General features: G+C 46.6%; 1 protein-coding gene across 4 annotated transcripts in view; it reads right to left on the bottom strand.

Annotated features, from left to right (window-relative positions):
- The window catches only part of LOC123614610 (CUB and sushi domain-containing protein 2-like), a 131,471-nt gene that overhangs the window by 28,889 nt on the left and 75,575 nt on the right, over nt 1–27,007 (bottom strand). The window contains exon 3 of one of the 4 annotated variants that reach the window (XM_074358033.1): nt 9,229–9,297. The exons of 2 other annotated variants lie outside the window; for them this stretch is intronic. In XM_074358033.1, coding sequence (XP_074214134.1) covers nt 9,273–9,297 — 25 coding nt within the window. In that variant the 3' untranslated portion in view covers nt 9,229–9,272. Of the gene's footprint in view, nt 1–8,495; nt 9,298–27,007 lie in introns of those variants that run through there. One more of the 4 variants, XM_074358032.1, reaches the window with a different exon arrangement.

Genomic DNA, 27,007 nt, shown 5'->3' with positions numbered 1-27,007 from the left:
GTCACAGTTCATTGCTGGGGGGGGAGTAAGCATGTTTCATGTGACTCCACTGGGAGAGGACTCTTGGAAGCCTGTGCCTGGTTTCTGTCCCCAGACTTCACCCCATGCATGGTTTTCCTTTGCTGTTTTGCTCTGTACCCTTTCACTGTAATAAATTATAACCAGGAGAGCAAATGTGCTGAAACCTGTGAGTCCCCCTAGCCCATCATTGTAAGAGTGATCTTGGAGCCCCTAACACAGGGGTGACAAATGAAGACAATCAGATTCTTCTGGAAAGTACAAATACTAGCTTATACTCCAAAGGATATCCTAGGGTGTTCAGTGGTTAAACAGAAATGGGAAATGCTGGGTTCAACAAAGTTAAGCAAAGATTTTTCACAAACAAAACAAATAAAAAATAAGGTACTTGTGGAGGCTTTTAATAAGCTAATAGTAAACTTCCCAGGCAGGAATGGATTATGTAACAATTCCCCAACATACTTGATCATAAACCCTTTTATTCTTATATGGACTGGGGTTCTGTGGAACCTTTTCTAGGAAATGATATGCTCAGAGTAGGCAGGTCACAGAACTTGAGCTGATTGCTCCATTGGGCCAGGAGGCTGCTGGGGATCCCAGTCTCAGAAGCCCTGAAACCAACCCAGAGGGACACCAAAAAGCTAAAGACATGGTTCCTGTGCTGCCCCAAGACCTCGAGCTCCTCATAAGAAATTCCCATTTCTGAGGGTGACCCGTGCATGTCTTCCTGGCAATCTTAAAGACCCCAACTAATATCGAATTACCCAGGCATAAACAGTAATACAACAAATTGGGCCTTTATTGAGTGGCTCTTATTTAAGGCTCTTAGCACATCAAACAGAGATATACACATATAAAAGAAAAAGACATGTCAATTGACCTTGGGAATAAAGGAGTAAATGTAAGCAGCATTTGTCACACTGACAGGCTTGGCAAATAGTGTTTTGATTTGCCAGCAGCCCCACTCCAGACAGGAGCTACTAGTTAGATACATAAACCATTAAGCTAAAAACAGAACTGTCATTACAGGTATCATCTAGTAATTTTCAGGTAATTGATGGACATTAGTCATAATCACACACAATACACAGACACACATACACACCCCTACAGACACATGTTCTCTCTAGTAATTCCCATTTGCATTTCATCAAGAGCTGCTAAAACTGGGAAACCTGGGAAACTTAGCCTTTCTGGGCTTTTAAGTCTAAATATCATAAGTGTTTTTTCCCCCAGAGCATCCTATGGGCTGGGGTTCCATGAAACACTCTCAGGGAAATGAAATGCCCAGAGTGGGCAGGTCTCGGAAATCATGTTGCTGCTACGTTGGTTATAAGAGCACTGACACTGACACCCTTGGTCTCGGAAGCCCTGAGACCCACAACAACCAAAAATATGTAGAGATGGTTCTTCCGCTGCCCCAGGATCTTGGGATCCGCGTAACAAACCCCCATTTCTGAGAGTGACCTGGCATTAGCCAGGTAGCTGCTGAAAAACCCCAGCTTAAGTCCAAAGGATCTTCTTGCAAATGTCCCAGTCTATCCAGAAAACATGACTGGAATTACACAGCTCTGCTTTCAGATGCACGTGTCCATGTGTTTTTTGGAGGCCAGGAAACCTGTCCTACATATGGGTGGGTGGGAGCAATGCCAGGTCCCCAAATATCCATGTACCCTTTCTAGAGTCATAGCAGGCCCACCTGCTGAGGTCTAAAAATAGGGGAGCAGCACTGTATGCTCCAAATGCAAATCCTCTAGGCACACTTTGTCAACACCCAGGAGTACTTCCCGTGGAACTGCGCTTCTGGCTCTGCAGCAGGGAGTTCTAGGTACTCTTGCTTCCTGCTCTCTCTCAACAGTCCCCCAAACCCAGACCACGGAATACTATCCAGTGTTCTGTTAACAGGTTTGCCTGAGAACACGCGCCAATGATCTGGGGAAACGCTGCACGCAAAGTAGCACCATAGTTTCCAAACTGTGCACCATGGTAACCTAGAGGGGGTGCCTGCAGGGGTATTTTAAGAGCGCCGAGGAAGATTTTACATTTTCAGGGGAAGCTGTGATCAACCATATTTGCTGGACACACAAAGTATTAGCTCAAGGTAGCTTAAGTTTCAATGTGAAGCTACATTCCATTAAATGACATCATATCTTTGCAGACCTGAGTGTTTGGTGGTTGGTGTCATATAAAGTAGGTGCCTTGTGACAATCAGTAATGAACAAGATATGAGGGTGGGAGTGTCCAATCTGATTCCAAGGTTTGAAAAGCTGTGCAGAGCCCAACAAGTACACACATTCCATTCGTAAGTATCTGTGGTTATTTAAGGATGAAATAAAAAGTGAGTTTTTTTCTTTCAACTTATGTTCACTATTTTTTCAAGAGCTACAAAATTGTTCGGATATATACACTTATTCAGCTAGTCGGATCCTACTACCTAATAAATGAAGCTGATTAGGTATTTCTTGTATCCACGGAGAACTATGGAAAAATTACTAAAGCACTTAGCACCTTAAACTAAGAAGTGTTGGGAACCTGCGCATTACTGCATTAAAGGCTCTGAGAAGTCCTGCAGCAAGAAAAATAGCATTAGAGCCAGTTTGCCCCCCACTTCTCAGTTCAGCACACCCACGAACAGCCTCCTCTATGATGTCAGCTTGGGAAATCTAAGTGGATGGTACCCGCAATTTGCTCTATGATCTGATAGGTTCAAAAAAGAGACCAGAGTCTGATTATTCCCACTATTAACATTTAAAAATGATTTCTCCTCAATCATTCATTCAACAAATATTAATCGTGTGCCCTATTACTTATTATGTACTATGCTTCAGTCTGAGGATAGAAATTTACAAGACAGGGCCCTGGCCCTCAAGCAGTTCACCTCAGAAGGCGGCATTCACATTAATTTATCTGGAAATTCAGCTACTTCTCATCACCTTCATTACTGCCATCCTGGTTTAGGGCATCTCCATCTCTTACCCTGGGTATTGCAATAACCTCTTAATTGGTCTCCCTACTTCTCCTTTATCCTTATATAAACCATTCTCAACACAGCAGCTAGCATGATTATTTTAAGTCAGACTGCAACACTTATCTGCTTAGAACCCTTCTAAAGGTGTCCCAGTTGATTTCACAACAACGCTAAAGGCCCTGGGCAATCCTCTGACACCACTGCCCACTCCCACTCCGTTCTCTCTCTCTCTCTATCACCAACGCATCTCCCCTTGCTCACTCCCTCCAGTTGTGATGAACACACCTGGCAAGTTTCTGCCTCAGGGCCTTTGCACTTGCTGTTCTTGCAGCCTTCCCCAGCTACCCCATCTCTTCCCAGACATGTCCATGGCTGGTTCCCTCCTCTTCTTCAGGTTTTTGCTCACATATCACTTTTACACTGAGGGTTTAAATGAACACTCCATTTAAAATTGCCACCCTCCCCACCACCAATTCGTGGCTTCTGATCTCTGACCCACATTTCCTCCCTAACACTTATCACCATCTGACACACTATGTATTTGATTAATCCCTATTTATTAAGTCTACCTTTCCGTGCTAGATGTAAATTCCACCAGGGCAGGGATTTTTATCTATTTGACTCCGGTTTACAGCCAGCACTCGAGAACAGTGCCAGGTACACAGCAGGCATTCATAGCCAATTATGTTATTGCTGAAGACACAGTGATTATGCAGTGATAGAGACATGACCAGGGATTGTGACATCACCAGCCTGAGCTGATTGGAAAAGATCAATTATTAGCCGATCATCCAAAGGGCGTGGAGGGTAGAGGGAGGACGGGGGGAGGGAGTCATTTCAAGCAAAGGGGACGGCATGAGTGGAGGAAAGACAGAACCCAACTTTACACGTAATTTATGAAATTGTTCTCCAACCAAAGACAGTAAAACAAATGGAGACAACCAGCTGTTCATCTTTCACATGTTTGCCATGACTGCTTAATTACCAGTCTCCCCAAGAGGGGATTTTTCTGGAGGCTGCTCTGCCTTCCAGCAGGTGCAGACTTATTTGCTTCCACAGGATCCTGGAAGCCCCTGACCCAGCTCAGTCTTCCACGACAGAGGCTGAAGCATCCATCACAGTGGGTCAAGAGGGGGTGCTGGGATGGAAATGCGAAAGGGGGCTTCGAGGAAGAGGGGCCATCACATTCCAGAGGCTGCCTCTGCATCCACCTCCCCCATATCGGGCCAGTGACATCCCCTGTTTGGGAAGGGTAGCCGTCCTCTTTCGGTCAAGGCTGCCTTTAAAGTCTGAATCACCTCAAGAGGGTCCATGGAGCAGCTGAGACCTCCCTAGGGTACCAGATGGGGCCACCCTAGTGTTGGCAATACCTGGAAGACCTTTGCATTTTCTGCTCCTCACGTACCAGGGAGACCAACGTAATAACCGTTGTCCCAATAGGAGTGAGTGGTCAGCAGCATCTCTCTCTGGAGAGTCTCCGTCTTGAGGACTTGTGCCCACTTAGCCTCTGCAGAAGCCGCCCTGCGAAGGGAGCAGGTGGGGCCTCTGTGAGGTCTGGGGGGGGGGGGGGCTCAAGATGCTGAAAATATCTGCAAGAGGGTAGGGGAGCTGTACTAAAAGAGTGGGATGGCCCCCCCGACCTGCTCCTGCACCCCCATGCCCTCCCTTTCGGCTACCAGAGCCTGTTCTGAGGAGCCAGGTCTGAGGAGTCCAGGTGTCCATATTAGAGACAGAACTTACAGTGTGCAGCCCCTGTGCCCAGCTGAATGACAACTACCATTGTCACCAGCTGCTGCACATCCACCTCCAAGTAGATACTGGATGTGAAGCCAAGGCACTCAGACCCTATCCTTGTGACCTGGCCAGTAACGCCTTTGGACTTGGGTGGAGGGCAGGGCCAGGACAAGGACACCCAGGGTACTGGACACCGCGTCTGTTTTCCCAGGTAACCAGGGATGGTAACTGTGAACAGCAGAGGGTCAACCTGAATAATCATATTGAAACAAGAAAGATGCGTGCTTGGCGTTAAAGAACCCTTCCCTGCGCCCTCACCTGGGGACTTGGGAGGAAGAAGCCACAGGGGCAGTGAGACAGTTTGGTCACCTGGGATTCTTTTGCAGGGACTTTGGGGAATCTCTCAGGCTGTCTCCCAGGGTCTGCATGATTCTCTAAGTCCCTGTGGCTTCCAGGCCCCCATGGTGCACAACTCCAATGGGCAGTATTCACACCGTAGTCCATGGCCCTGGATTCAGAACTGTAGCCTTATATCTGATTCCTGTCTCTTTGCCTGGAGCCTCAGCCTTAGTCAACTGTCAGCTTGAATTTGGAACTGGGTTTCATCCCCTGGGTGTCATCTTTTTGATCATCTCTGGTGCCAAACTTTGCAAAGCAGAGACTGATCCAGAGCAATCCCTTAATCCCCAAGATCCTGCCCAAGTCTACAGAGAATGAGAGGACACAAAGGAAGACATGGAAACCTGGAGATAGCGCCAGGATTTAAGGGACTGTTGTGTGAAAGTGATGGAGGTACCATGTCCATGGAGGGGTTCCCATTGGTCACACCTCCCATCTAATCACACCCTGTCATCATCCTCCATCAGTCACTTGCTCTATTTCCTCATGACCCTGAATGGCTTCTTGATAAGTATTTCTTTGTGAATTGCCTATCCCCCTCTGCTTGAATGTAAGCTCCATGCAGAGCAAGGACGTGGTTCATCTTGGTTACCTTTGTGTGTTCAGGGCCCAGCACGGTGCCTGGCACACAGGAGATACTCAAGAAACATGTGTGAAATGGAATGAACGGGTGAGGAGTTAGTGGTGTCAGAGAAGCTGGTAAAAGAAAATGTTTTAAGAAGAACAAGGTCAATGGCAGCAGACACCATTGAGGGGTCTGGTGAGGGAGGGTCAGAGGGTTGACGGATGTGGCAATTAGGACAGTAGTGACTTTTCCCAGAGCCATATGGTGGAGCAATCAGACTGAAACTGGGCTACAGTGGGGAAACCGTTGGCAGGAAGACAGGAAGTAGAGACACTGAGTCTACATGGCTTTCTCAAAAAGTGGTGTTGAAAGGAAGAGGGTCAATCAGAAGCTGCTTTTAAACAAAAGCCTTGTTTGCTCCTAATCAGAAAATGCTCATTTCTACCTCCCTCTCCTGCCCATCCCTTCCTGTGGCTCCTCTCGGGGCACATACCATTAATCATCTCTCATTACTTTATTTTTTAATAGTATAAGCAAGTTCATGGGCATTTGTTTCAGTCTAATATTTGTTCTCTTGGCAGGATAATAATTGATACCTTAAGTGACCTCATTAATCAGCAGGGACAATTAGAATGATGTAAGTGGAGGACAATTTGCTGTGTCGCCTGTCTAGGAAAGACTGAAAGGTCCCCACTAGCTCTAGGTCAGAATGGGACACTTCCATGGGTGACTGCATCCTCATTAGTCCACCTTCTTGTGCCCTTCTGAGCAAAGTAGAGACAAGAAATCTCCAAGGAAGGTTAAAATTTAGTGGCACACGTAGGGTCACAATGGCTCCCTTTTCATCACTGGGCTCTGCCACCCTTGAAGCCCTCTTCCTGTCTTTCTTCCTTGGGGAAAATATGTCTGCATTGCTCTACAGATTTCTGAAAAGGCCAATGAAAATATAGCTTTAGTAGATGTACTTCATAAAATGTGGCAAGAAACCATGCCATTTTCAATCTACAGATTTAATGCAATCCCCATCAAATTACCCAGGACATATTTCACAGAACTAGAACAAATTATAGTAAAATTTATATAGAACCATCAAAGACCTAGAATTACCAAAGCATTACTGAAGAGAAAGAAAGAGTCTGGAGGAATAACTCCCCCAGACTTCAGACAATACTATAGAGCTACAGTCATCAAGACAGCATGGTATTGGTACAAAAACAGACATATAGACCAATGGAACAGAATAGAGAGCCCAGAAATGAACCCACAAACTTTTGGTCAACTAATTTTCAACAAAGGAGGCAAGAATATACAATGGAATAAAGACAGTCTCTTCAGCAAATGGTGTTGGGAAAACTGGACAGCAGCATGTAAAACACTGAAGCTAGAACACTCCCTTACACCATACACAAAAATCAACTCAAAATGGATCAAAGACTTAAACATAAGACAAGACACAATAAACCTCCTAGAGATCAAGGGAGTGACTTAGGTAGATGAAGAGAAGAGGTGTTGAAGAAGAATGGAGCCAAAGTATTAGAAACAGCATCAATGTGCATATTAAAATCACCAAGAATTAAGGCAGGAGCATTGGAGATACTGACAACGAGCCAGAAGTTAAAATCAAGAAATGAAAGTAGCCTTGGTCAACTTCAAATTTTATTGCACTGAGATCTTAAGAGGAGCTTTTAAGATTACTAGCCTTTGAAGTTCACTGAGGTTTTCTATGTGGCCAAACTTGTTTCATATTTGGAAATGCTCCATGGGCATAAGATAATATGAATTCCCTACTTGGAAGATACAAAATTATATTTATAATTACGTTTCATTAGGTTGTTCTCAGTGAATATGGAGAGGTCAATTAGGAGGCCATTGTATAGACAAAAGATGGTGGCTTGGATGAGGCTGGTAGCAGCAGAGATAAAAGGAACAGGACAGAGTGAGAAATAGCTAGGAAATCAAATTACTAATGATGAATTGCATATAGCATATAACAGAAAAAAATGACAAGGATGCCTTCTAGGATTCTATACAAAATGTGGATGATGATCTAGCAGTATCATTAAGAACATAGACTTGACAGAAAACAAACTTATTGTTACCAGCTGGGACAGGGGGTGGGGAGGGATGAATTGGGAGTTTGGGATTTGTAGATACTACTGTATATGAGATAGATAAATAGCAAGGTCCTAATGCATGGCACAGGGAAATATACTCAATACCTTGTAATGGCCTATAATGAAAAGGAATATGTAGGTATAAATGAATCACTATGCTGTAGACCAGAAATTAACACAACATTGTAAATTGACTATACTTCAATTGAAAAAAAACAAAACAAAACACAGATTTGAGAAGTCAGGACACCTTTGCTCAGTTAGCCTTACTTACATGGTATATGATAGCCACGAGTTATTCGACCTCTCAATTTTCTCAGCATGAAAAGATAATATGTGAGGTTCTTATGAGGATTAAATGAGTTGATGAATGTAAGGCACTTATTTAGCCCTAATGGTGCTGAGTTCTCAGTGAGTGTGAGCTATTCTTAGCCTTTGTTGATAGGAAACATTCAAAGATGACCCAGTTTGAAAGGCGAGTGAACGAGCTGAGTTTTGTACATTTCAAAGATGCATTTGAGGCATTCACATGCAGGTGTGAGGTAAGTGAGCAGTTGGATATTCAGGTCTGGAACTCAGGAAAAGTATCTGGGCTAGAGATACAATTTAGTGAGTCATTTGTGTATAGGTGGTAACTGTATACAGAAAACATAAGAGTAGATAAGAGTGCCTGGAAAAAAAATAGGAGAGAGACTGATTCTCTTTTTTGAATTGAGATAACATTTACAGCATAAAATTCACCATTTTAGTGTAGAATTTAGTGACTTCCAGTACATTCACAATGTTTAAATTTGAACATTTTCATCACGCAACAAAGAAACTCTATCAAGCAGTAACTCCCCAACTTTAACATCTCCCTAGTCCCTGGCAACTAATAATCCATCTCTATGGCTCACTTATTCTAGACATTTCACATAATTCCAATCAAAATGTTAATGTGATTGGTGTCTGGCTCCTTTCAATTGGCATGGTTTTCAAGGTTGATCCATGTTGTACCATGTATTTTTTGAGAAAAAAAATGGGTAGTCACCTCTCTGCCTTGGGAGAGTTCCAAGTTAAGCAAAATAAAGGCAAGCCCTTTGCACTAGTCCTTCAGGGAACCACCAGACAGGTCAAAATAAACTACCACAATAATTTGAGAACAAAATCCAATCTGCTCCCTCTGTGACCAAGAACCTACACTAGAAATGCAGATTGTTGTCTTCAAAACTGCCACTGAGCTGGGGATGAGAAAACGGGACCAGGACAAGTTTAAACGACACAAATTTTTCTACTGAGATTCAATCACCTTTTTCTTGATTAAGTGTTTTCCTAGTTATTTCAAATGTTTGACTCGTTTCCATAGTTCACATAAATTTGATTCTGACAGGTTGTGCTAATTTATTTGCTGTTTATATGAAGGGATGGGTCCTTGGGAGTTCTGTATTCACCATTTTTGCTGATTCACCTCCAAGGGACTGATTCTTGAAGAACATCAACATCTGGTAGTGAAGATGAGTCTGTAACAAGGAATGAGAGGAGCTGTCAGAGAAGAAGCAAACAAGAAATGTGATATACTACAGAAGCCAAGAGACAATGGTAATGCAGAGAGTAGCAGCTATCAGTGTCAAATATTCTGAGATCAAGTAAGAAAAAGACCGAAAAATGTTCACTGGACACAGGTACACAGAAGTCATTTGTGACCTTAAGACTATTTTCCAATGGGGCGCTACTGGTATTTTGAGTAGGACAATTCTTAAATGTGAGGGACTGTCCTACACATTGCAGTGTGTTAGGCAACTCTGACAACTAAACACCAAAAGCACCCCTGCCCCCCCAAGTCATAACCAAATGTATACAAGTGAAAACCAAAAACCAAAAAACAACTGCCCCAGGAATCCTGCTCCTGGGCTTATATCCAGAAGGAACCCTACTTCAAAATGACACCTGCACCCCAATGTTCATAGCAGCACTATTTACAATAGCCAAGACATGGAAACAGCCTAAATGTCCATCAACAGATGACTGGATAAAGAAGATGTGGTATATTTATACAATGGAATACTATTCAGCCATAAAAACCAACAACATAAAGCCATTTGCAGCAACATAGATGTTCCTGGAGAATGTCATTCTATGTGAAGTAAGCCAGAAAGAGAAAGAAAAATACCATATGAGATTGCTCATATGTGGAATCCAAAAAAAACAAAAAAAAACAAAAACAAAAACAAAGCATAAATACAAAACAGAAATAGACTCACAGACATAGAATATAAACTTGTGGTTGCCAAGTGGGCAGGGGTCGGGAAGAGATAGACTGGGATTTCAAAATTGTAGAATAGATAAACAAGATTATACTGTATAGCACAGGGAAATATATACAAGATCTTATGGTAGCTCACAGAGAAAAAAATGTGACAATGAATATATGCATGTTCATGTATAACTGAAAAATTGTGCTCTACACTGGAATTTGACACAACATTGTAAAATGAATTACAAATCAGTAAAAAAAAGTTAAAAAAAAAAAAAGAAAGAAACCATGCAATTTCAAGGCAACCTCTGGTGAATCTTGTTCAAGTGGAATTCTCTCTCCAAGTGCATCCTCATCACATTCATTCCCTTTTGAAAAGAGTTACCAGGTGGTAAAATCAGGAAAAGGTGACAGGTGTAGGGTACCCTGGTTTCAACAAGGCATAAACACACAAGAAGAGGAAAGGTGGGCTAGACAGCATCATAATAATACAAGTCCTTAACTGGCTCAATGATCATGCCTAGATGTCAACTGGGAGCAGGGCTGTCCTGCCCTGTCCACTATGATCTTTAAATAAAGTCCTTATTTTGGAATAATTTGAGGTTTACAGAAAAGTTGCAAAGACAGTACAGAGAGTTCCCATGTATCTTTCATCCAATTTCTCCTAATGTTGACATCTTCCATAACTATGGAATTGACCAAAATAAAGGGATGAACAGATGACTCACTGAGTCAATATAGGTAAAATGTTTGTCATGGTGCTTAGCACATTGTAAGTGCTCAATAGCTATTTTATAATTATATCTATCAAAGTTTTTAGCACCTGGTAGCTATAGTCACCTGGATCAGGTTTCCACAAAAGTAGGACCTGGGTTAAGGATTTGGGTGCAAGTGAGTTTATTTGTGAGTTAATCCCAGGAAGCACAGTGAGGGAGATGGGAAGTGACTTGGAAAAGAAACGCATCCTATAAGAGGGTCCTAGTCAAACAAGGTGCCATTGTGAATCCCACCGGGGGATGCTGGGAGTAGGTGCAGAACAGGCAACTCAGTAGTCACTCTATTGAAGGGGGAGGAAGTTGGGGTATTGATCCACCATCTACCTTCCTTTGTTAGTTGTTGGTTGCTCCCAAGGACATTAGCTCCAACCAGTGACCTATGGTCAGGACATCTACTGTGTCCGCTGGGTCTCCCTCCACTCCCATTTGATAGTTGAGCACATGATCTAGGTAGAGAGTGAAGGGGCAAATGTCCAACAGGACTTCTGACTGTGCCCCTGGTCGCCTGGCTCCTGCTCTCCCCAAGTCTGTCAAGAGCCACTGGCCCCTGCCTGTCTCTCCCCCTGACTCCATCCTGATCACAGCTTCCCAAGGGCTGGCACCGCAGAGATGTAACAGCCCTGAAAACTGATCACAGTAACCAGCCAGTAAGCCACACCATCCTCAGCATCAGGCTGATGACTTAGCAGAAAGCATCCCTTTTCCCTCTGAGACCCCCTCAACCCAGGGCGTCCCTCACCAGTCCCATTCTGACATTTTTTTCTGCAGCGTTAGTAGCAGTGGCTCCAGTCTCTGGCAGGACCCACTGGCGTACAGCACATTATGGTGATTTGTGGCCGGGTCCCCACCCCCTCCCAGCAGGTGGCTCAGAGGCTGGGCCTGAGAGACGTGGGCTGGGAGAGAATCCAGCTGCCGGCTCCTGCCCTCCGCCCCTCCCCACCTCCTCTTCCTGGCTGCCGGCTTCTCATTACTCCCTTCCACAACCCCCTGGCTTGTTTGTCCCTGGTGCCTGGTAATTAGGCTGTGTTTATTAAACCATGGGCTCTGGCTCTGCTCACGAACTCTGCTTACCGTAGATTTTCCTGCGAGGACTGCAGAGATCGTAAAAACAACAACCCACCTTGTCTCTCTGGCTTGTTTACTAACTTGGCCATAAATAATCAGGGCGATTTGCATATTACTACTTGGCTTTTTATAGCACCACACATCTGAGCACTGGCAGGCAAGCTGGGGGCGGGGGGCAAGGAGGTGAGCCATGCTCTAGACTGGCAGTGAAATTGGCCAGAGAGGTTTCTGATGTCCTCCTTTTAGTCGAGTGTCTGGCAGGCTTGGCTTCTCCTGGCCTGAGAACAGAGGGGGAACCAGTGTTGGGGTGGTGGAGGGGTAGGAAGGGGAGCTGGGCGTAGCCACCTGATCAGGGGCGGAAGTGGGCACAGCTGTAGCAGGAGGTGGTAACTCCAATATGCCCGTTTGCAAAGGATGGTCTTTGTGCCAGGAGAGCAGAACGGCCCATCTCCCCAGGGCCCTCCATCAAATAGGAGGTCATCCGAGTGGAGGGCTCAAATACTTGAATCAAACCCAGGCTCTGCCATCTACTCCCTGTGTGACCCTAGGCAGGTCACTTCTCTCTGATCCTTGCTTCTCACCTGTGAAATGGAGAGGATGATAGCACCTACTTCAGATGATCTTCATGATGACTCAGTGAGTTAATACAGGGAAGGTGCTGAGCAGGATACTAGAATAGAGTAAGGGGTCAAGATGATGATGATGATGATGATGATGATGATGATGATGATGATGATGATGATGATGATGATGATGATGATGATATAAAAACAAATCCTCTACATCCCTACAGCTATCAAACACATCTCATCTGCGTGAGGTCACACATCCATCCCTCCATCCCCCCGCCATGCTGGACCATGGAACATCTTCATACCTTCACCTCTGGGCTGCCAGAGGTGGACCCCTTGGGTTTCACCACATCTGTGAGATGGAGAAGAAAGGGAAAGAAGAAAGACAGGAAGCAAGGGTGCCAGCATCTGAGGGTGAGGACCAGGACCGGAAGGCCCAACGGACGTGATGCCTCGGAGGGCAAGGAGTGTGAGCTGTGCAAAGACCCCAGGGTGAGGTGCAGGTTTGTGAACATCTGCAAAGAGGATGTGCAGGTAGGGGCTGCAGGGCTCAGAAACCAGCCTTCAGGAGATGACACAGGCCTGGACAAAGAGAACAGAGTTTTCCTGGGGAGCCATTTAGAAGTGGAAGGAGGAGAGAGTGAGGGCATTGGGGAAGGGTGGGGCTGATAGAAGTTTGAGAGAGGTATTTTTTTTTATTTGCCTTTGAAGAATGGTAATAATGAAGCCAAGGCTGAAGTGAAGGAGCAGGAATGCAGCAAATGAGAGATGCAGAGAGATAGACAGTCAGTGGGGAACAGTGGGGAGAGCCAGGGAGAAGGGTGGCCTCAAAGAAAGAGGGACCGATAGGAACCTGACAGGTCTCTGAAGCAGAGAGGCCTCTAAGAGGACCTCAGTAAAATGAGAAGTGAGGCCTTCTAGTCACGTAACATGTGGGGCCCTGTAAAAATTAAAATGCAGGTCCTGGTTCAAAAATTATTAGGAATTTCAAGACACTTGAACCAAAAGTGGGCCCTTTCCAAGCACAAGACCCTATGTGACGGCCCAGGTCCCACATCAGGAAGATGCAGTGGGATGTCAGAGATCAGAGGAGGTTTGGAGAGGCCAGCAAAGACTTGTGATATTGGAGGCAGGATGAGGATAACTGGGGTGGTCTAGACCACAGGGAGGACCCAGGTAGCCAGGGCAAGGCTGAAGTGGAGGCGCCCAGCACACATCTGCGGCCCCAGGGACCCCAGAGGCAGATGGTGGGAGTTATCCGGGAACTGTTCATCCTCAACGTGGTCGGCAGGACAGAGTGCTTATTTCTTGTAAACTCTGAATCTCATCTCTCAAGATCCATCCAAGCATGCCTGGCATGGTCCCTCCTGCCAGCCACTGCTCACACTGCACCCCCTCCTCTCTCTTGTCCTGTCCTTCCACCTTCATCAGATTGATTCTTCAAAGCCCAGCGTGGGGCCCGTCTTCAAAGATAAGACAATGCCTTGTGACAGCGCTCAGGCCATCAGTGGTGCTGTAACCCTTTCCAGCCTGTGAGCGCTCACGGGAGGTGGGGTGGAGGTGGGGCATTCTGCCACTCACCCCTGTCTGCCCCGGCAACACTGAGCTCCGGGGAGTTCATGGCTGGTAGGATGAGGGGCAGGGGGACCCCAGAAAGGCTGGACTCTTCCCATCTGTCTAGGACAAAGTAAATGGGGGAGGGGGGAAGAAAGTAGTTATAAAATAAGATGTACAGTATGATCTAGTTTTGGTAAACACAACGTGTAAGTGTATGGGGTGTAAGTTTTGGGGTGGCGATATTACAGCTGATTTTTCTAAAAGTCTCCTTTCTCATAGTCTGCATTTTCCAAGTTTTCTATAATTAGACTCTGTTTCTCTAATGAAAGGATATGGATCAAACAAAAGGAAGGGGAAGGACTCAGAGGCCGAGGATGGGGAGGCCCCTGGAGGAGGAGAGGTGGGAAGGCAGGAAGGGAGCCCAGAAGGGTGGCGGCTCTCCCCTGCTCCCCTGGGTACCGCTCCACCCCCCGGGGGGCCTGGAATTCCTCCTCTGAAGCCAGGCTGCTCAGCTCTAGGGCAGCAAATGGAGGATTTGTGCAAGTCATGGGGCTCCCTGCTTCTATTTTTTCCTTCTCTCCTCCACTTTGTATTTTGTAAGACTCTAATTTTAAACTCTCCAGATGCCATAGTTTTGATCTTTTCAATTGATTCCTTGCGGAAATGGAGTAACAGAAGTGCCATGCGTCTTGTTAATGGGACAAGATACGGAAGTTGTGAAGGCTTGGGAAGTAGTCACTGTTCCGTCCTCCTCTCAGTCTGCCCTTACCTTCGTGCCCCCACCCCACCCCTGCTTCTGCCTCGAAGCTGAGATGCACAAGGGCTCCACCCACATGCATCCACAGGGACAGAAAAGCTGGCTTCTTGCTGCAGTTGCAGGCAGCTACTTGCACAAGAGACCATTACCTACAGGTATGGATGAGACCCTGGGAAAGACAGGGAGCTCACCCCTAACCCATAGAGCAGTGAGCCTCAGGGAGGAGCAATATTCCCCCGACTCTAGGGACACCTGGCAATGCCTGAAGACATTTTTTGGTTTCTCTAATGGAGGTGAGGTTGCTACTAGCAAGCCAGGGATGCTGCTAATATCTTACCACGTAGAGGACAGCCCCCCAAAAAGGAAGAATTTCCCAGCCCCAAATGTCCGTGGGGCCACAGTGGAGGAAAGCTCCCTGCAAGCCCTTTCATGGGAATCTCCTCCTTCTGGCCTCTGTCTCTGCCCCATCCTTGGGTCATCCAGACACACATCAAGGCTCTCACAGCAGAAGACAATGCCCTGGCTTCGCCCAGCTTCTCCCAGGCACCAAGGGCCATCGCTCAAATTTTCTGCGCCACCTTACTGTTAAGAGTGGGCTCAGGGGCCCAGCTGCCTGAATTCAACTCCCAGTACCACCACTTATGAGTCACTTAATGTCCCTGTGCCCCAGCTTCCTCATCTGTAAAATGGGGACACCCACTTCATAGGGTTGTCATAAGACTTACTACATGCAGGTGCAGCATGCTTACAGCACCACCTGCTCCACAGCAAACGCTCAGTAAAGAGCGGCCAGTGGTGTGAAACTGATCACCGAGCACCGTAACTCACCACAAACACATGGCATCCCCACCACACACACACACACACACACACACACACACGGAGGAGCACACACTATGGTTCTGGTTCCCAAAGACCTGCTGGAGGCCTTAGAGTCTGTGACTACAATTGCCATCCATGTGCAGAGCCCGACAGGTCAGAATCCCCACTTTCCCAGTAGGAGACTGTTGGCTCAACTGGGTGAGGGGCTTGCCCCAAGCCTCTCCACATCTGGGTATGGGATTCCCACAGCTGGGATGAGACAAGACCTCCTTCTGGAGAATCTGCTGGTCTCCCCTTCAGTGGGGAGTCAAGCAGGACAGATGTGGCTCTTAGGACCCTCGACTCCCAACCTTGATGACTCTGAAATCAATCAGAGCACCTTCTAGCATGGCCTTTGACCTCACCAGGACCCAGGAGCTGGCAACAGCTCAGGACTTGACCTCGCAAGAACCCACCAGGCCATCCCAGACGCTGCAACGGCATTTTCAGGCAGACATTGGACCCGGAATAAAAATAAACTGTAAAGCCTTCAGTTATTTTTATTACCAAGTAACACGTGTCCCTGGCATCTATCGGGGGTGTCCATGGCACTCATGTCTGGTAACAAAAGAGTGGCCTGTACATTCTGACATTGTCCCTTTAATGTGGATGCTTTAAAATGGCCAAGCCAGGAAGTCCTGCTGGGGCCATGTTTCAGGATATACATTTGAGCTTGCCTGAGCCAGCCGTGCGGAAGACAGGGGACGCAGAAGACAGGAAAGGTGGTGGAGAGGCCAGAGGGAGGGGCAGTGGGAGAAGGACCATGAGCATGAGAACAGAGAATCAGGACCCGACCCAGAGGGCGGGGCAGCGGGCAGGTGGGGGACAGCCAAGGGCAACCTCCAAATCTCTGCCTTTGGACTTGGCTCCACTGTGGCTGGTCCTGCTTGATGGTCCCCAGCCCCATGCTTGCTTCTGCTGGTCTTCAAGACCCTTCTCTGACTCTACAACTGACAGCCACTGGAGAAGCAAAGCAACAAACCTAGCTGCAGAAACCACCACCCTAACCCTAATCTGTGAGAGGACCCTCCTCCCCTCCACTGCCCCGAAACCCTCCCCTTCCCCACGGCCTCCCTCGAGACTTTCTGTCCCTTGAGAATGTCTTCTGGACTTCCTGGAACAAACTTCCTCCTCCCTCCCATGCCCAGTTCTGCCTTGGGGTCTCCTGACTCTGCCCTCCTTCCCCCCACCCCCTGCCCCTGCTGTCTTCTGCTCTCAAAGATGGGGGATCCCTGCAGGATGTGCACAGAACCCATCAGGCCTGGGCTGGGGTCAAACTATCCAAGAGGCATCCATAAGAAATCACTCCTCTAATCTCCATTTCTCTCCTGCAGTCTCAGTCAGCCTGGGTTCAAGGGCACCGCCCAGCCCTCTGCAGGGTGGCTGTGGGGCGTACAGGGATCTAGCTTTGGAGTCAGCAGACCTGGGTTTAAGTCCATCTCTGGGGCTTACCAGCTGCTTGAGTTTGAGAGACTAACTTGGCCTCTCTAAATCTCAGTTTTCTTTCCTGCATAATGAGGTGATTATTTCTCCTGGAATTATTATGAAGACTAAATGAGATAATTCCCAGAAAGCCTGTAGCACTGTGCCCAAAACATAGCAAATGCTCACAGATGCACATTTCTGTTATGATTATTGCAATTCATGAGAACACCCCCTAAAGCAGGAGTTCTGAACCGGGGGCTCAAAGATGGGTCTCGAGCGGTTTATCTGTCCGTCCACTGAAATGAAATGCACATCGTCAATGACTGTGTGCTTTTGCAGGGAGAGGAGGGTCCATTACTGTCATCAGGAGTTCAGAGGGGTCCATGCTCCCCATCCTGCCAAACTGGGAACTTAGGACAATATTGCATAGTGGTAAAGACTATGAGCTCTGAAGTCTGACCACCCGGGGCCAAATCCTGGCTCTGCAACTTACTAGCGACATGACCCTACTCCATTACTCCTCAGTCCAATTTCCGTCCACAATGTGGGGATGATAACAACACCTACCTCGCCCGGCTGCTGAGATCCCTGAATGACATGCTGCCAGCCAAGCTTGGAAGAATGCCAGGCACATCATGTCCATGGTGTGTGTGTGTGTGTTTTATACAAAATCACATATATATACAAATAACATGCATATAAATAATTATATATACATAATTGTATGTGTTATTTTGCAGTATCTGGAACCACTGTCCCAAAGCCTGCTTTTGATGTTCCCCGCCTCCTCCTTGCTCGTTCCCCCTACTGCTTCTCACTTTCTGCCTTAAAAGTACCTCTCCCTCATCATCCCCTGCTCATTGGCGTCATAAAATACCCTTTACATCAGCAGAGGGAAGGGGCAGAGGATGGAAGGGAGGGAGAGGAATCAGAATTAGGGTTTCAGCAACCATTCTGGTGGAGTGGGAAGCCCAGTGAAGCTGGAGGCACAAGGCCTGGGGGGCTGGCCGGGACCTGGTGACTCTGTCTGTCATGGAGTCAGGAGTCGGGGAAGAGTCCAGCCTCAGGGAGAAGTGGGCTGGCGAGAGTCACATGGAGCCCTGGCCTAGGGAGCAGGGCAGGCTGGGGCCCGGCAGGCATGGACCACATGCACCTCAGCACAGAAGGCACCCAAGTGTCCGGGGTGCCTAGATCCTGGGCCCAAGATGCTCAGCCCTGAGTCACCCTCTGCTAAGGATGGGTTCTCTCCACAGTCAGGCTGGGGCAGGATGGGTTGGGGTGTGGGGAACAGCACTGTCTGCGGCTGAGCAGCAACGGGAACAACGGATAACGATACTGAATAATCAAATTAGAAACATCACAAATTCCCAGAAACAGAGTGTAACGACTCTGCTCCGAGGGGCCAGTGATTGATGGTACTGGCAGGCTCCTGGAGCCTGGGCAGATTGATGGAGAAAGTCGTGCTGGCTCCGTCTGCCAGCGGCAAAGGCACGTTCGAGGAGAAGCCTCGAACTGGGCCCCCAGTGGGCAGCCAGGGAAGGCTGGCCTTAGGGGACGGGCTCCAAAAACAACCCTGCTCCCTCACACAGGACTTCTTTCAATGACTCACAGCTCTGGGTAGCGATTAAAGGGGAAAATATTGAGAAACACATGTTTACTCAATTTCTACACTTGATCAAGATGAAACACGCATCATTAGCCATAAAAGTAAGATTAAGACAACAAAGCATTATTTGCAAATGATCCGCAGTCATGGACACAGACATAAACATGTGCAGAAGATATAAATCTGGGCAAGAAACGCCTGGTTCTATTGCTCCTAAAGCACAGTTCTTACATGCAGCCTGGATTCATTTGTGCCTGCTCTTCATTCTTACTTGGTTCCTCTCCATTTAACAGACTCTATAAAGGATGGACCAAGGACGCAGACATAAGCTACTGATACTCTGCCCTTCTAGGGAGCCAGGGTCCCCGGAGCTGCTGGGAAGGCTAAGAGACCACCCTGAACAGGCCATGAGCCAGCAGCAACCACATCACCGGGATCTTCATGGGGAGGTGCAGAATCTTGCCTTTCCCTGCCCCCTGGATCCGCAGAATCTGAACTGGCACTTTCCCCAAGTCCCCAGGTGACTTGCATGCACGCTCAAGTTTGCTAAGCACCCATCTGAACAAGTGTGTCAATCTTTTAAAGCCCTGAGGCCCCTTGTGATCCACAGAAAATGATCACTTCCTTCTTTAATGAGGTTTAAAATTTCAAAATAAAATGAATACAAACAAATCAAAGGAATGGTTATTCTGAAGATGCTTTTGAAACTGCACGTCTACCTCCCCTCCGGCTCCTTCCTAGAATATTTGATGCAACATCACTTCTCTCACTCCTGGGGTCCAGGTAGAGATGGGGAGGCATGTCCCTAGGTGGAGCATCACTGATCTATAGAGCAACAGTTTCTGCTGGACAGGCAGGGTATCTGTGGCCCAGAGGGGGACATCCCTGGGAGCCCCGGCGTCTGCACTGATTCTTCCAGAAGCAGGAAGCTTGGTGCCTCGTGAGGCAGGGAGCCCCACTTCTAGAGAGATACTAGAGTTCCATGTGACCTGAAGTTTGCTCCCTTGTCCTTTCCATTTCACAGCCTGAGTGCTGCCATCTGATGTCAGCTTTTGAGTCCTCTCCCCAAGCCTTTGACAACAGCTATCATCTCCCCTAAGAGTCTCCTTCCTCCAAGTAAATACCCCGGAGTCCTTCAACTTCCATCTTGCAACATAAACAAAATCCCTCTCCATCCTGGTCATTCTCCTTTGGACCCACTTCAGTTTGTCATGGTCCCTCCATGGGCATGCGTGGAGAGCAACAGAGTTAAGTTTTTCCCTTTACATTGAACTTTGTATTAATTGAGAATGCATTCTTACTATAAAAATAAAACCACAATATGACAAAAAATTTTAAATAAAGATGACTAAATAATTTATAATCAATCCTAATGCCTATATTATTAGCAGGCTGCTGTCTTTCCCTGTAATCATTTCCACCCGGGTATATGTTCTTCCTTAGTGATGCACCCCATGCACAGTCAATTCTGTAGCTTGCTTCGCTTTGCTTTCTTAACTCCAACATTTTAAAATGCTGTGACAGTAGTGACGATCATCCTTAGCATCCCCTCCCAGTGTGTAACGGAGGGGAACACTCGGTCTCCTGTCCTGGCATGGTTTGGCCAGTTCGGAAGAAAAGAGAACGGTGTCTCCCACCCAGGCTCTCAATTGGCAGCCGCCACCGCACTCTTCATACTGTGTCCAATGGGGACCAAATGCCCTCAGGGTTTCATGAATGAAGCCCTCTCTTCCACCTTGTGATGGTGTTACCTACTTTGGGGGAGACCTAAATGCACATGGTATTCATTCATTTATTCATCCACTGGGCAAATATTTGCCGAGACCCACCCTATACCAAGCACAGCACCAGGGGCTGTTTTGCGATGGTGAGCAAGACGGCTCTGGTCTCCTGAGCTCACAGAGCTTCCGTGGGGGTACCTCCAAGAGGTGACGGAGCACAGAAAGGGGAAGAGACGGACGATCAGTGAGAACCCACCACAGGTTGGGCACTAGCTGTACATACACACCTCATCTGTTCTTCTCAACAACTCTCCTGTTTTGCAGATGAGGAAAATAGGCACTTACCCAAGGTCCCAGGCTGGGATTCAAACCCAGGACTGCCTGACTTCAAAACTCCTTCTGAGTTCTCTAAATTCACACTGAGATGACAGGAGGCTGTCTTTCTCTCCTGCCCCTCCAAGGGCTCCCGCAATTGAAAAAGGCCATTAACAGACACTCCCAACAGTGTGCTTCAATTATTTCACAAAAGAAAGACAAAAATAACAGAATACCACCTGGTCTCACGGGCATGGTTACATTTGGAGAAAGGAGGGGAAAGGGAACTTTTCTACAGAAGCACATCAGCCAGGAGCCCGATTTAGACGGAAGTGTAATTTAGAGACCTTATTTTTCATTTGACCGGCCAGCAAACATTTGTGCAATTTAAACCTTTTCAGAAACCACTCTGACAACAAGTATCCAGGGGTTGACTCAGGCTACTTCTTATTACTACCAGGCTTTGAAAACTCCACCTCCCCCTCCATAATTACTCCAGGCAATCAGCACCAACTGATCAATCAAACAAAGGAAATTGCAGGTTTGAAGCTTTAATTAAATCTATCTGGCACTATCTAATTAAAGAAAATCTTTACTCTTCTACATACTCCAAAATAGAAGGAACCCACTCCTTCGGGGTTGTGCAAATAATCTGCCATGTCGAGGTCGTCACCTAGCTTACGTGGGGGAACAGCACAGCAGAGAGAAGACAGTCATTCCATTCTCCTGTCCTTTTTGCCCAAATTCAGGTAAATTCTAATACTGGCGGGGTGGCGGGGAGCTGTGGAAGCGGGGTCACATTTCTTATAGTTTCCCTCTCATCCATCGTGGTCCTTTAGGTTGGATGGCTCTGTGCTTAGGCTGCCTTCCTTCCACCCCCCATTGCATCATCATCTAGACGCCTGCAGGGCACTGACAAAAGAGCAGGGATAAAAAGCTGAGAACTCGGCCACCTCTTGTTGACATTGTACTTATTCGTCATTCTGAACCTCATCTTTCTCTCCTGCAAAAATGGGACCCAAAAAGAAACTCATGCAATTGTTGAGAAGTAAACAACACAAGGTGCCTGGGAAGCTCAAGCAACCAAACAGAATAGGGAGGAGCAATATTACGTAGTCAAAGGGGGGTGTTTCCAAGCCTGCCTTCGTCTGCAAGAACTCCTCTGGTCTTCATTCCTCCACTAAACAAGGGTCTGGGCAGCTTTCTCAATTTATCTGCGGACAGGGATGAGTTTCTGTTATGAGTGAAATACAGCTGGACTCTTGGAGCCAGAATCTGTCACCTTTCCCCTTTGCTGTGTCAGATTTATGTAAGAGTAGGATCCACCTTGTCTGGGATGTGTGGCTGCCAGACTTTGGAGAAGAGAGAAGTTGAATGTGCTGCTACCAATTGGCCAGGGGATCACAAAGCCCTCAGATCACCAGTGGAGAGCCCTTTGGGACAAAATATCAAAATGGAAAGGTGGAGCCAAATGGATACCCTTCCTTCCCTGATAAGGCTTCTTGATAAGACAACCACTGCTCATTAAGGGATGAAAATGGTGATGGCGATGGCGATGGGAAAGACCAAATCAGGAGGGGCCAGGGAAGAGGAGCGTGCTGACACAAACCTACAGGCAGGATTGAAGACACAGCACTGCCAGCCTCCAGCCTCCAAGATACTCAGGGGCAACATGAGATCAGAAATCGCTTCTGTGACTTCACCAGCCTTCTCTGCCTCGGTCACATTACCCTGGGCACCTCAGTCAGCACAGCTCTACGGGACAGAAGCCATAACTTGTGCCTGAGTGTCTATCATGTCACCTGAAGTTACCAATGAATACTTATGTTTCCTCTTCCTTCAGTTCCCATAATAAAACCTGTGAGGCCCTGGGAAAGGGAACACAGGTAAGGCTCATAACCCAACACAACAGGTGCCGTGGAGCCACCTGAAGATGAGCGGAGACACCAAGGACACCCTGTTTCAGGGTTTTACTCGAAAGTCCCCTTCTCAGTGACAGCTTCCTTGGCCACCCTATTAAAATTTTACCCCTTACACTTCACACTCCTTCCCTGATGTGTATTTTCCTCATAGTGCTGATCTAAGTAACTTTGAAAATTAGAGGAACCTGTAAGACTAAAGGCAAAAGATCTATACATAATCACTGTCCTCTAGTTGAAAAGTTGTTTTCCATGGGGTTCAGGTTAACAATTCTGAAACCACTGTACCTGTACCCTGGAATTAGGCCAAAAGAGCCTAAGGAGACAGAAGGACTAAACATTACGTGGCATCCCGGATGGGATCCTAGAACAGAACCAGGATGTTAGGCAAAAACTAATAACGAATTTACTAGGGGAAGTGAATAAAATACGGACTTACGGTAATAATAACAAATCAATATTGGTTCATTAATTGTGTCAAAAGTACCAGACACATGTAAGATGTTAATAATAAGGGACTCTGGGTGAGGGGTATTACATAGGAATTCTCTGTACCGTCTTCACAAGTTTTCTGTAAACCTCAAACTAGTTCTATTTATTTTAATTAAAAGGTCATTCTTTTTTTTTTTCATTGTAGCACATATTAAAAGTGATTTTTTTTTAAGCTTTTTTTCTTTTTTTATTGAAGTATGTTCAGTTATGCTGTGTCAGTTTCTGGTGTACAGCATAATGTCCCAGTCACGCAAATATATATTATATACATGTATTCATTTTCATATTCTTTTTCAGTAAAGGTTATTACAAGATATTGAATATAGTCCTCTGTGCTATACAGAATAAATTTGTTTTATATCTATTTTCATATATAGTGGTTAACATTTGTACATCTCAAACTTACAAATTTATCCCCTTCCACCCCCTTTCCCCAGTAACCATAAGATTGTTTACTATGACTGCAAGTCTGTTTCTGTTTTGGTGATGAGTTCATTAGTGTCCTCTTTTTTCTTTCTTTCTTTTTTTTTAGATTCCACATATGAGTGATACTATACGGTATTTTCTTTTCTCTTTCTGTCTTACTTCGCTTGGAATGACGATCTCCAGGTCCATTCATGTTGCTGCAAATGGCATTATTTTATTCTTTTTTATTGCTGAGTAGTATTCCATTGTATAAATATACCACAGCTTCTTTATAAATGAGTATTCTTTAAAAAGGGTAAAAAGAAAAGATCCTTCTAGCCCCAGTATTAAGGATAGACTGAAGGTGACAGAGACAAGAGCAGGCAGACCAAGCAGGAGACTGTTGTGATAATTATAGCAAAAGATGATGGTGGCCTGGACCATTGTGGTGACAGTGGAGGGAGCTGGAAGGGATGGGCTTTGGAGAGGACAATGATGACAAGAAGACTAACATTTAACGAGTGCTTACCACATGTGCAGCATCTTCTACACACTTTATGCCTTGTAGGGTAGTTGAATCTTCACAACTTCCCTGAAGAGTAGGTACTATTAAAATCCCAACTTTGTAGATATAGTAACAGAGACTTAAATTGAAGTGACTTCCTCAATGTCACACAGCCATTAAGAGGCAGACTGGAACTTGAACACAGGCAGGCTGGCTCCAAAGCCCCTCTCCTAACCTCCACATCACACATGTGCTCAGCTAGGGATGCAGGCAATGGGAGAGGGATACGGACTACCAGAATCACATTTTGATGCCAAGAAGAATCCACCAAAAGTCAGGAACACACTAAAAAGCTGCTTAAAAAAAAATCGTACTTTATGAGTCAATGGCCTAATTTTTAGGCACAAAGGCCAGAGCATCCAGGCCTATCATCTCCCTAAAAGCAAACAAGACCAAGTGCCAATTCTGGAAAGCTAATGGGCTCTGCTATCTAGAATCCTCACCTACCTCTAGGTTCTAAAATAAATTTCTAAATGCCCAGACCCAGAGCTTGCAATAGCTGAGGAAATAGCTAACAACAGTGATAAATAAACCCCAGACTCTTGGAGGTCCAAGAGTGTATACAAGTTTATGCCTCACTTATCTGAAATACAGTCAATCAGTAACAGTCGGGGTAGGGGTGGGTTCTACTTCACACAGTCATCCAGGCATTCAGGCTTCTTACATCTCCTGTCTCCAGGGAAAGAGACAGAGCAGATTACAAGGGAGCTTTTCTGGACCACACCTGCGAAGGGTACACAATGCTTTATTCACTTTCTACTGACCACTAAGTTACACGGCCCCACCTAGATGCAAAGGAGACTGAGAGATATTGCCCCTGGCTGGGCGGCTACTTCCCACGGAGAACGCTGCCCTGTGGAAGAGGAGCAAGAATGATGGCAGACAGTTAGCCTCCTCTGCCACAGTGCTTATCAGGCCCATGGAAGATAAACCCTTATGCCAAAGACAAACGGTGAAACTGTTGAAAAGGCCGAGAGCGGTACCTGAATAGGGCAGGAATAATCCAAGAAGATCAGCAGTATTTTATGGCCCTTCTACATACATCTCCGGCATCACTCAATCACACAGTTTAAGAACTGGAAGAAGCTTTGGCGTCCTCCTGGCCTTCAGTCCTCAATTTGTAAGTCAGGAAAATGCAGCTGGCTCTGAGAAGGGACAGGACTTGGTGAAGGTCACAAGTAAACCAGTGGCCGCGCTGGGATGGAACCCAGGTCTCCTCGCCCCAGTCCTGGCGCTTGGCACCTCCTCTTGTGGCAGCTCAGATCCACCCAAGGGAGCAACAGCTTGGCTCTCTGCTCACGTAAAAGCTGTGAATCAGCTTTTATGTTTACTTTAAGTGAACGAGGAGCTCAGTACTCAGGAGGTGCTTATTTGGGTACCATTTCTCCTGAGAAATGGACCAAATGCTAAAATTGCAAGTCCAAATCTGCCTCTACCCTGAGGACAACATCCCCGGGTTACCAGGGCCCCTTGCACCTTGATTTCTGTTGCCCCAAAGGTTCAGGGAATAAGAGTTGAAAATAAAGAAGGGGACATGTTCCTATTTCAGGAACACCTCTGTGGGCCACCACTTGCAAGAAAGGGGCAGATGAGGGTCAAGGGGAAGCCAACTCTGTTCTGGGGTAATGTTGCATCTTTGACAACACCTGGTGACACTGTGGGCAGGACTGATCATGGGGAGGGATGTAGGCAGCAAAGCCTTTTGGCCCAAGACTCAGGCTCTGCGGGGCCTTAAATTTTGGCTGCTATTAAGTAGCGGACTTGGCAAATGATGGAGGTGAGTCTTTGCCACAGCGTCACTTTGACCTTGAACCACAGGGTCCTGCTGTGAATGGAGAGATTGCTCAGGACCCCAACACTGCTGCCCACCTGGCTTTGTATATCACCTGCTGCCAACCCCTCCCCCACATCTGCCCAAACCCGCTCTTTGGCATTAGGGAATGGAGCATGTGGCTGCCCATGGGTCACTGCAGTTGGTATCCTGAGCCCTGAGCCCAGCAGACCCTGCTTCCTCCCTTCTGCAGCCCCCTTCATCCCTGATGTGGTTGTGCCCACTTGTGTGAACATGGGTGTCAAGCAGATCTGGGGTCTGAATTCAGCTGCCCCAAGGCACATAGCCTCTCTGAGACTCAGTTTCCTGAGCAATAAAAATAAAGATGATAATTCTTACCTCCAAGTAAGAATCCAAGAAAATCATGAAGACCAAATGAGATATGGTACATCAAGCATCTGGCACTCAACAGATAAATATTTATTCCAACCCTCCTGACCCTCCTCTAAGTCCATCTAAGTTATCAGAGCTCATAGTTCAAGGGGATAAACAGAATGTTTCCCCTAAAAGCCCTAGAGTGTATCTTGGCCCAGTAAAGCCCCCCAGGAGCTCTGGGCCCACAGGAGGGGTCGGCGATCTCATTGGGGACCTCAGCAGGCCCCTCAAAGCTTGCCTGGAGAGATATCATGAACCAAGCCAACTGCGGTAACCCAGAAAGACAGGCTGCTGTCGTGTGCCAGGCAGCAGCCCCCAGGCCTTGGCCTCTGCTAACTCTTTATTAATCATAGATAACTTTCCTGATTAAATAGGAAGCTCCTACCAACAGGTTTGCCTCCGGATGGCAAATTTGCCCACATTTAGGATGAATCAAACATACTTACTTTTCAGATTTTAGGGGTTTGATAAAATCCATAATGTCTTTGGCCTCAAGCCCTCTTCCTATTAATTCTTAAACCCTTGTGTGTTTCGAGGGTAATTGAATCCATGTTTCTAATTAGTTTACACTTAATTCATCAGAACAATTTTTAAAGGGCTGATGGATGCCCCAGTAAGCCTCATGGGCAGTTTAATGAATCTTTATTTAAAAAGAAATTGGACACATACCAAACTGTTAACAGTGGTTACCTTCAGGGAGCAGGGCGAGGACAAGGGCCCAGCAAAGGAAATGC

Source organism: Camelus bactrianus, chromosome 35, assembly GCF_048773025.1.
Source record: "Camelus bactrianus isolate YW-2024 breed Bactrian camel chromosome 35, ASM4877302v1, whole genome shotgun sequence".
Lineage (NCBI taxonomy): Eukaryota > Metazoa > Chordata > Mammalia > Artiodactyla > Camelidae > Camelus > Camelus bactrianus.
The sequence above is the reverse complement of the archived record's forward strand: the minus strand, read 5'-3'. Positions and strand labels throughout refer to the sequence as shown.